Here is an 11859-nt window from a genome sequence, read left to right as displayed (position 1 = left end):
ATTTTTACTTTTTATTTATTACGTTTTCATCTAATATTTAGATGAATTTGATTAACGTCATTTATTTATAGATTTTTTTTTGTTGTTTGTTTAATATTCCTTTTTAATTTGTGTTAGTAATTTTAGTACTGTAAGTTACAGTACTTGGCCAAGCAACATTTCTAATTTTCCTTTACATTAAGTAATTTGTATTTTGTTCGTGATATTAAAGTTTTATTTCAACTAACTTTTTTTTTTTTACACCTTTGTATTTTTAGTATCCATTTCTGTTGTGAATAACAACGCTGTGTTGCTGTGCTGCTTCCAGGGAACATGTTTTATCTGGTCTTGCCCAAAGAGCAATCCAGCGCTCACACAGACGAGAGCAGCACAGACGAGCTCAAAGACTCAGACGCGTCTGACAGCATCCTTCAGACTCAAAACACGTTCTCATCGTCCGACATCAACGAGGAAGAGGAACAGGAGACGCCCTGCCTCTCTCCAGCCGACCAGTCGCTGACTGAGACCCCGAGTCGAAGAGAAGAGCTCAGCCAATCGCAACTGAGCATCCAGCGACATGTGATCAAGAACGTGGACGAGATCTTCAACACCATGGAGGAGCTGATGAGGAAACTGCAGCACCTGAGGGTAAAACACACACCCCACAAACATTACTGTACAAACATGTCCAGCTCCTATTTGACCCAGAAACTTAAGAAAGAATTAAGAACTTAAGAAATTGGAACAACCTGTTGTTTTTATTATCCTCTTTCAGAATCTGCAAAATGTTAATTATTTAAAATTAAAATGCATGTTATTTTTTTATTTAGTACTGACCTGAGTAAGATATTTCACATAAGAGACGTTTACATATAGTCCACAAGAGAAAATAGTAGTTTATAAAAATGACCCCGAACACTTGATTCTTAATACTGTGTTGTTACCACATGATCCACAGCTGTTTTTTTTTTTTTTTGTTTAGTGATAGTTGCTCATGAGTGCCTTGTTTGTCCTCAACAGTTAAACTGTCTGCTGTTCTTCAGAAAAATCCTTCAGGTCCCACAATTTTTTTAGTTTTCCAGCATTTTTGTGGATTTGAACCCTTTCCAGCAATGACTGTATGATTTTGAGATCCATCTTTTCACACTGATGACAACTGAGGGACTCAGCAACTACTACAGACGGTTCAAACACTCACTGATGCTTCAGAAGGAAAAAAACATGCATTAAGAACCGGGGGAGGGTGAAAACTTCTGAACAGAATGGAGATGTGTACATAGTTTTCTTATTTTGCCTAAATATCATATTTTTGTCATTTAGTACTGCCCTTTAGAAGCTGCAGAAGATACTTACATGTTTCCCAGAAGACAAAAATAAGTTAAATTTACCCTGATCTTCAAATTTAAAAGGTTTTCACCCCCCAAATGCATGTTTTTTTTTTGTTTGTTTTCCTTCTGAAGCATCATTGAGTGTTTGAACCGTCTGTAATAGTTGTCCTCAGTGTGAAAAGGTGGATCTGAAAATCATAAATTCATTGTTGGAAAGGGTTCAAATACACAAAAATGCTGAAAAACCAAAGAATTTGTGGGACCTGGATGATTTTTTCCTGAAGAACAGCAGGCAGTTTAACTGTTGTAACTCTTGTGGACTATATGTAAACGTCTCTTATGTGAAATATCTTATTCAGGCCAGTACTACATAAACAATAACATGCATTTTGCATGATCTCTGTCCTTTTGGTAAAATAATTAACATTTTGAAGATTCTGAAAGGAGGATGTAAACTTTTGACCTCAAGGGCACATAGTGTGTGTGTGTAATTGTTATTTTTTGTCTGCATTTCTGTGAATTTTCTGGTGGCCAAATGGCTAAATTGTAGCATGTTATCTGACCCATTGTTGTAGGACATTGAAGCCGATCACTACAAACTCTTGAAGAAATTAAGAAAGCCTCTTCATGTGGATAAAATGTCGAGCGATCTCGTCTACAAGTCTCCCACAGCGGTCCGAATGACTTCACTGGACCGCGGAGCAGGAGATGGTGAGGAAAACCATGTTTAAAGGAGTGGTTCACTTCCAGAACAAAAATGTACAGATAATGCACTCACCTCCTTGTCATCCAAGATGTTCTTTCCTTTCTTTCTTCATTTGTTAAGAAATTGTTTCGTTTTGTTTTTGAAGAAAGAAAATTCACGAATATATATACGAATAAATGCAGCTTCAAGTGCCAGTGGGGTAAGCAAAAAAATCTCCTTTCAAACAGAAAACAAGATTATTTTTCTTACCCCATTGACGGATTATTTTGCTTGTTTCAAGCTAAAACACACTTAATTTTGGCTTATTTTTTCTGAAAAGACAATGTTTAATCGTCTAGAATTTTTTTCTAGAATTTTTTGATATTTTGGCTGGAAACAAGTCAAAAATCTAAGAAAAGCATTTTTTTTTTTTGCAGTGCATGGACAGAATTCCTCAAATGTTTTCCTCAAAAAACAATTTCTGATGACTGAAGAAAGAGAGACATGCACATCTTAGTACTTCTTCAAATTAATTTTCCAGTGCTGAAAATGTGTATAAAAGTCAAATCACGTATTATATTTAATATTTTGGTTGCAGTTTAAATCCAGCTTCAAAGGGCTCTAAACGATCCCAGCTGAGGAAGAAGGGTCTAATCTAGCAAAACGATTGGTTATTTTCTTAAATAATGTACAATTTACATACTTTTTAATCTCAAATGTTCACATTCTCCAGTTCAAGACAGTTAGGGCATGTCTAAAAACTCCCATCTCATGTTCTCTTCCAACTTCAAAATTGTCCTCCATCGCTGTTCTACCTTTTTATATAAAGGGGCGTTTGACCTTCTTTGCATGTTCGCTTTATAAAAACTGTGTTGGCAATGTAGCACTATTTTAAAGTTGGAGGAGAAAATGAGATGGGAGTTTTTAGACATGCCCTAACTGTCTTGAACTGGAGTACACAGTGTTCACACAGAGCTAGACAAGATGAGAAGGTGAATATTTTCCTCAAAAAACATAATTTCTTTACGACTGAAGAAAGAGAGACATGCACATCTTTGTACTTCTTCAAATTCATTTTCCAGTGCTGAAAATGTGTATAAAAGTCAAATCACGTATTATATTTAATATTTTGGTTGCAGTTTAAATCCAGCTTCAAAGGGCTCTTAACGATCCCAGCTGAGGAAGAAGGGTCTAATCTAGCAAAACGATTGGTTATTTTCTAAAATAATGTACAATTTACATACTTTTTAATCTCAAATGCTCACATTCTCCAGTTCAAGACAGTTAGGGCATGTCTAAAAACTCCCATCTCATGTTCTCTTCCAACTTCAAAATCGTCCTCCATCGCTGTTCTACCTTTTTATATAAAGGGGCGTTTGACCTTCTTTGCATGTTCGCTTTATAAAAACTGTGTTGGCGATGTAGCACTATTTTAAAGTTGGAGGAGAAAATGAGATGGGAGTTTTTAGACATACCCTAACTGTCTTGAACTGGAGTACACAGTGTTCACACAGAGCTAGACAAGATGAGAGGGCGAATGTTGTCCTCAAAAACATAATTTCTTTACGACTGAAGAAAGACATGCACGTCTTAGTACTTCTTCAAATTAATTTTCCAGTGCTGAAAATGTGTATAAAAGTCAAATCACGTATTATATTTAATATTTTGGTTGCAGTTTAAATCCAGCTTCAAAAGGCTCTTAACGATCCCAGCTGAGGAAGAAGGGTCTTATCTAGCAAACGATTGGTTATTTTCTAAAAGAATTTACAATTAACATACTTTTTAATCTCAAATGCTCAAATTCTACATTTCAAGACAGTTAGGGCATGTCTAAAAACTCCCATCTCATGTTCTCTTCCAACTTCAAAATCGTCCTCCATCGCTGTTCTACCTTTTTATATAAAGGGCGTTTGACCTTCTTTGCATGTTCGCTTTATAAAAACTGTGTTGGTGATGTAGCACTATTTCAAAGTTGGAGGAGAAAATGAGATGGGAGTTTTTAGACATACCCTAACTGTCTTGAACTGGAGTACACAGTGTTCACACAGAGCTAGACAAGACGAGAAGGCGAATGTTGTCCTCAAAAAAAAAAAAAAAACATAATTTCTTTACGACTGAAGAAAGAGAGACATACACATCTTAGTACTTCTTCAAATTCATTTTCCAGTGCTGAAAATGTGTGTAAAAGTCAAGTCACATATTATATTTAATATTTTGGTTGCAGTTTAAATCCAGCTTCAAAAGGCTCTAAACGATCCCAGCTGAGGAAGAAGGGTCTAATCTAGCAAAACGATTGGTTATTTTCTAAAATAATGTACAATTTACATACTTTTTAATCTCAAATGCTCAAATTCTCCGGTTCAAGACAGTTAGGGCATGTCTAAAAACTCCCATCTCATGTTCTCTTCCAACTTCAAAATTGTCCTCCATCGCTGTTCTACCTTTTTATATAAAGGGGCGTTTGACCTTCTTTGCATGTTCGCTTTATAAAAACTGTGTTGGTGATGTAGCACTATTTCAAAGTTGGAGGAGAAAATGAGATGGGAGTTTTTAGACATACCCTAACTGTCTTGAACCGGAGTACACAGTGTTCACACAGAGCTAGACAAGACGAGAAGGCGAATGTTGTCCTCAAAAAACATAATTTCTTTACGACTGAAGAAAGACATGCACATCTTAGATGAGTACTCCTTCAAATCCAATTTCCAGTGCCGAAAATGTCTAAATAAAAGACAAATCTCGTATTATATTTAACGTTTTGGTTTTGTTTGTTCAGGTAAAGAGGGCGTCTCAGAACCAGCTCAGCCAGAAATCCAGTCCACTGGTTTCTGACGGTTTACACTGGACCTGCTGGAGGACTTTCATCTCACTCAAACACACGCTCTGCACTCTATGATGTAGCCCCTTCCCAGCATGCCTTGCGCCTGGATGTGCCACCCAGGCTAAATTGTGTTGTTTGTGTCAATCGGAAATTCGTGACTCGGGACGGACGACCCTTCGGCCAGCGCTGAGAAAAGAAAGGACGAAAAAGAAAGTGAGGATTGCAGTAGCGCATCCGAGAGAGAAAATGAAACGTTATTGATGAAGAGCGTAACAGGAAGAACAGAAGGCGAAACGCAAGTGGAACATGAACCAGCGCGACTGAAGACATGACTCTGTCCTGCGAAGGAAACCCAGCACTTTACCTGCTGTTCGTCTGTTTCTACTCCATTCAAACTCACGAATCCAAACGGGCGACGTTTCGGCCGCACATGTCGTTAACGGATGGACGGCGTTGACTAATTCAGGTTCTTTTGCACTGGGACCCCTGTGGGAATAAACACAGGGGGCGAATAAGGATGTCTCACGAATATCATTAATAAAGGAGAAGTTCACTTCCAGAGCAAAAATATACAGATAATGTATTCACCCCCTTGTCATCCAAAATTTTTCTTTCCTCAGTCATTTTTTGAAGAAAACATTTCAGGATTTCACTCCGTATAGTGGACTTCTATGGTGCCCCTGAGTTTGAGCGTCCAAAATGCAGTTTAAATCCAGCTTCAAAGGGCTCTAAACGATCCCAGCCGAGGAACAAGGGTCTTAATTAGTGAAACAATATTTTATTTTCTAAAATAATGTACAATTTGTATACTTTTAAATCTCAAATGCTCAAATTCTCCGGTTCAAGACAGTTAGGGCATGTCTAAAAACTCCCATCTCGTTTTGTCTTCCAACTTCAAAATTGTCCTCCATCGCTGTTCTACCTTTTTATATAAAGGGCGTTTGACCTTCTTTGCATGTTCGCTTTATAAAAACTGGCTTGGCGATCTAGCACTATTTCAAAGTTGGAGGAGAAAATGAGTTGGGAGTTTTTAGACATGCCCTAACTGTCTTGAACTGGAGTACACAGTGTTCACACAGAGCTTGACAAGAAGAAAGTTTGAAGATAAGTACAAAACTGTAATTTTTTGTAGAAAATAACTGATCTTGTTACTAGATAAAACCCTTATTCTTCGTCTGGGATCGTTTGGAGTCCTTTAAAGCTGCATTTAAACTGCATTTTGGACGTTGAAACTCGGGGGCACCATAGAAGTCCATTATATTGAGAGAAATCCTGAAATGTTTTTCTCAAAAAAAAAAACGACTGAAGAAAGACAGACCGGTGAGTACATCTGTACATTTTTGTTCTGGAAGTGTACTCACCCCCCCTTGTCATCCAAGATGTTCATGTCTTTCTTTCTTCAGTCGTAAAGAAATGGTGTTTTTTGAGGAAAACATTTCATTATTTCTCTCCATATAGTGGACTTCTATGGTGCCCCCGAGTTTGAACGTCCAAAATATAGTTTAAATCCAGCTTCAAAGGGCTCTAAACGATCACAGAATAGGAAGAAAGGTATTATCTAGCAAAACGATGGGTTATTTTCTAAAAGCATTTACAACTTATATACTTTTTAATCTCAAACACTCGAGCATTTGAGGTTAAAATAAAATAAATGTAATTTTTTTTTTTTTTTTTTTTTTTTTTAGAAAATAACCCATTGTTTTGCTAGATAAGACCTTTCCTTTCTCAGCTGGGATCGTTTAGAGCCCTTTGAAGCTGCAGTTTGGAAGTTCAAACTCGGGGGCACCATAGAAGTCCACTATATGGAGAGAAATCCTATTTTTTTTTTTTTTTTTTTTTTTTACAACTGAAGAAAGAAAGACATGAACATCTTGGATGGAGTACATCATCTGTAAATTTTTGTTTGGAAGTGAGCTACTCCTTTAATATCGTAGCTATCGTTTGCTAACACTATGCGACAAAGGAAGGAAAACCAAGGTGAAGGTTTTATTTTGAAGATATCGAATGATGTTCGTTCGGTTCGACGCACAGTTAAACACTATCGCACAGTTCGTAACTGGACTCTTGTTTATATATATATATATATCGTACAGAAAAAAGGGGCGTGTCTATGAATTCTGACATCATGTCATGTGACCTGCAAGCTGGCACATTTGTATTACGTGTAAATACTGTGAAGTTTTTTTTTGTGGCTCACTATTTGCGGTAGCTCAACGGGTGCTTGAAACACAAATGAAGGGATCGGGAACTCTAATAATACAAACAAAACGACGCGACTTTATGTTTGAAACACGAGCGTCTTTATAAGTGTTTAACTCGTACGCCTAACCTGCCAAAGGAGGCTCGTTACCTCACCTCCTTTAAGTTTTGTTTCTTATTTTGTATTTGAATAATCGTTTTTGCCAGTTTAAGCGTGACTGCAGAACGTTTCTAACGCGGATGGAATTGGCCGGCGGTTGCTCGTATGGATAACTACTGTGTTAACTCAGGTGGAGAAGTGTAGAGGTGATTTCTCTCATTAGCTTTAACTCCTTCCCTCGTTTTCTTGTTTTCTCGCCTCATTCCTCCATCGCTCCACGTTCGTTCATACTCGTCAACGGCTCGAAGATTTGTACGCTGCACAACGAAGAAACCCACACTCGTGCGAACTACTGTACTTTTGTTTTTATCGACACTCACTCGTGTAATATAGTTGACGGCCTGTTTTATATATGTTCATTTTCTGTAAAGCTCTAGTCATTTCTTTAATTTTATTTTTGTAGATACGACAATGGAAAAGATGTGTAAATTATTTTCTCTCCCTCTTTTTAAAAATGGCGAGATTGTTAGATGCACAGAAGGAAAATGAAAACTCATGTTAAAAAAAAACTCATTTGTTTTGTGAAATTAAAATATGTTTAAAAAAAAAAAAAAAGCTTGCAGTGTGGTGAATATTTAAGAGGTTTCTCATATTCAAAACCTGTCCGGACTGATTTTCTTCTCACATTCCAGTAACTTTATCTCTGATACGGAATGAAAAGCTGCTTTGGAATTGGATCTGGCCTTTGAAAACAGATTGAAGCGTGAAAAATTGATATCTGTCAATATTGTAGATGGTACTAACAATGTATAGTAGGAAAACATTTTTTTTTACTTTTCAGAAGCATTTTAATATAAACTTGAGCATAGAAATACAAGGTGGTTGTTTTATTTTGGTGTATAGATATAGACAGTTTTAGTGTAATAATAATTGCTTTATTTGATCTTTTCAGTTAAGGTCGATTGGAACTGTGTTTTCAGGGAAAGAGCCAAAAATGTCAGATCAGGGCAAGCTGTCACATGTTTTTCTTACGACCTGTATTTTCATACAGTGAATTAATTACAACTGACCAAAAGAACTGGTTTTGTTACCTTTTAGATTTGTTTCTCCTTTCAAGAATCACTCTTTTTGTAAAACTGCCATTTATATTGTGCTGAAACGTCTGACAACTTACCCCAATATAATCAGTAGATGTTGAATGAATTGTGATTTATATATATTGGGGACAAAAAAAAAAAAAAGATATATATATAGATATTATTTTTTTTTTTTTTTTTTGTCCCCAATAAAGATCATGATGTTATTGCCTCTGAATTTTCAACAACATCCGTTTTAAAGTTGTATTTGAAATGAATAACACCTTTTGAACTTAAAAAAAATATTTAAGCCTTTTTTTAAACAATTCTAAGCATTTTATAGCATTTTAAACCACCAAATACCACAATTTTTCCATGTCCATGTTAAGGGGAATGGGTCATTCACAGTATTCAGTGCCTTTTGGACATCATTACACTTAACAACAAAAAAAAATAAAAAATTCTTGTGTAATTATGATAAAGAGATGTAAAATAATTTTAGTCAATCTTTGGTATAGAAATGTAAGGATCCATTTACTAAATGTGTGCACCCTTTTAAGTTTTCCAACTTAACAGAGTGGACATTCTGACCTAAAATCAGCCATTACACTAAGTCTAAGCAAAAAAAAAAAAAAAAAGCTAACAAAGAAGGTCTGTTAAATAAAAAAATTAATAATAATGTATAATAATAATAATGCTACTTTACAAATACAAATTTCTATTTACTTTTTCATATTCCCCTTAACGGGGTGGACATGTTGCAGTTGACCACATCAAATCTGAAAGACAGAATAAGTAAAAACAGACTATAATCAAAACACAGGCTCTCTCTCAGCCTCCCCAGTTGTTTTTCCTGTAATGAAATGATGTAATTTCCTTTTTCCAACTTCATTTATAGGAGCAGTAGTCGACAATATTTTGAGGGACAGGCTAAAAACCTTTATTATTACGTATTTTTATTATTATTAATTTAATACTTGGAAAAAAAAAATGTCAAGTGATTAATCGTGATTATACATTTTTGTTCAAATAATATATATGTGTGTACTGTGTATATTTATTGTGTATATATAAATGCACACATACAGTTTATATTTAGAAAATATTTACATGTATATATTTGTATTCATATAATTAATATCATGTATACATACATTTAATATATAAACACAACATATTTTTCTTAAATATATCCATGCATGTGTGTGTATTTATATATACACAATAAATATGTATATATTATTTGAACAAAAACTTATTTTGGATGTGATTAATCATTTGACAGCACTAATTACTAATATACCAAATAATGTGAAAAAACAAACGCTCATATTAAGTGATGGGGACTTAAGAAAAATTATATTTGGTTTAGAATGCTGCAAAATGTTTAAAATTATTAATTAAAATAAAATAAAATAAAAAATCTAGATATGTTTAAATGCTTATCAAAATGTCAGAAACAAGCCTGGGGATGTAGGAAAAATTATATTTGGTGGTTTAAATGCTGTAAAATGTTTAAAATTATTAACAACAAAAAGATAAAACTTAAACCTAATTATGCTCAATTATTTATCATTAAAACGGTAGACACAGGCCTGGGGATATAGATAAAATTATGATATTTGATGGTTTAAAATGCTGTAAAATGTTTAGGATAAATATATATATATATATTTTTTTTTTTTTTTTTTTTTTTTTAAATGGCAGACATTTTAATTGGTAGGTCTGGAGACATAGAAAAATTTATATATTTGGTGGTTTAAATGCTGTAAAATGTTTTAAATTATTAATAAAAAAATAAACATGCTTAAATATTTATAATGAAAATGGGAGACACATGCCTGGGGATAGACGAAAAAAAATATTTGTTTGTTTAAAATGCTGTAAAATGTTTAAAATTATTAACAACAACAAACAAAAATTAATAAAACTTAAAAACCTTAAATATTCTTAAATATTTATCATCAAAATGGCAGACACAGGCCTAGGGATATAGGTAAAATTATATTTCATGGTTTAAAAATGCTGTAAAATGTTTAGAATTATAGAATATTAGTTTAGAATTACATGTATATAAAACTTAAATAGTTACATATGCATCTTCAAAATGGTAGACACATGCCTGAGACATAGGAAAATTATTAAATTTGGTGGTTTAAAATGCTGTAAAACATTAAGAATTATTAAAAAAAAAAGATGTGAAAAAAAAATGTGAAAAGGTCAAAAGGTGTTATTTATCTCAAAGACAACTTTAAAATTGATGTTGCTAAACATGTCAAAGCAATAATATCTCTCCTGGGGACACAAAAAGCACCGAATCCCAGGAATGACCCATAGAAATATTCACTAGAGTAAAACGTCTTTTTTAAAATAAAATGTCTAACAACTAGCCCTTTTTCACAAGCATATTTACAGAAATGTATGATGTTAATATTTCTAACATACCAATGTGTAATTGTCCACAATTAGCATTTTTGGATGGTTTGCATTTCTTCAATGTAAGCCAGATGAAGCACTGTCAGCATAATTTACAGATGATAATATACAGGTTGCTATTAACTATAATATAAATTGCAGGTATATGGGCGAGACTTCCATTTCAATATCCACTGAAATACTGAGAAGAATGATAACATGCAGTAAACAGCAAAACTGTTTGCAGTACAAACCAGTGTGCTCATAAATAAGATCATACATTAACCACTTCTCAATATCACAGCTAAAAATAGCTGGAGCAGGATAAAGCCTGACCCATAAAACGCACAAATGGCCACACCCCACTCTTACAGGATAAAAAGGTGGATAAACAATCAAGCTGTTAATATTTGCTGTTGTAAATAATTAAAAGTAAATACAATGTGTCAGTCAGTATGTGTGATTCGGGTAAATGCAGTTAGGGTACGTCTAAAAACTCCCATCTCGTTTTCTTCCCTGACTTCAAAATCACCTTAGATCGCTGCAAAAGTACCGACATAGTGTTTACAAAGTGAATACACAAAGAAACTCAAACTCCCTTTACAAAAAAAAGGTAAAAACCGCATTATAGGACGATTTTCACATTGAAGACATAAACGAGTTCAGAGTTTTTAGACGTACCCTAACTGCATTGGCCCCAATCACACAGACTTCGCATGAGCTGCACAGAGATGAGACCAGCATTTGAGGTTAAAAAGTTTATAAATTGTCAATTTGTTTCGAAAGTAACCGATCGTTTCGTTAGATGAGACCCTTCCTCCTCGACTGGGATCGTTTAGAGCCTTTTGAAGCTGCATTTAAACTGCATTTCGGAAGTTCAAACTTCCGGGCGCCATCCATATCCATTATAAAAAGAGAAATCCTGAAATGTTTTCCTCAAAAAACATAATTTCTTTACGACTGAGGAAAGAAAGACATGAACATCTTGGATGACAAGGGGGTGAATACATTATCTGTGCATTGTTGTTATGGAAGTGAACTAATCCTTTAAATACAGGCCTACAACAGAGGAAAAATAAGACAAAGTGATAAACAAATAAAAAAATGAATGCATGTTCAAAAATGTTTTCCAGTAATCTCAGTCAGTTGATGTGGTTCTCATGACTGTGTGTGTGTGTGTGTGTGTGTGTGTGTGTGTGTGTGTGTGTGTGTGTGTGTGTGTGTGTGTGTGTGTGTGTGTGTGTGTGTGTGTGTGT

General features: G+C 34.6%; 1 protein-coding gene across 1 annotated transcript in view; it reads left to right on the top strand.

The window, feature by feature from the left end:
• arhgef11 (Rho guanine nucleotide exchange factor (GEF) 11) overlaps positions 1 to 7728 on the top strand; it is a 58987-nt gene extending 51259 nt beyond the window's left edge. Inside the window, exons 38-40 of the mRNA XM_073836737.1 lie at positions 308 to 627; positions 1883 to 2018; positions 4769 to 7728. Of these exons, the coding sequence (XP_073692838.1) occupies positions 308 to 627; positions 1883 to 2018; positions 4769 to 4824 (512 nt within the window). The 3' untranslated portion in view covers positions 4825 to 7728. The remainder of the gene's footprint in view (positions 1 to 307; positions 628 to 1882; positions 2019 to 4768) is intronic.
• Positions 7729 to 11859: the final 4131 nt, after the last annotated feature.

The sequence above is a fragment of the Garra rufa genome, chromosome 3, assembly GCF_049309525.1.
Source record: "Garra rufa chromosome 3, GarRuf1.0, whole genome shotgun sequence".
Lineage (NCBI taxonomy): Eukaryota > Metazoa > Chordata > Actinopteri > Cypriniformes > Cyprinidae > Garra > Garra rufa.
Note: the sequence above shows the minus strand (reverse complement) of the source record. Positions and strands in the feature narration are given on the sequence as shown.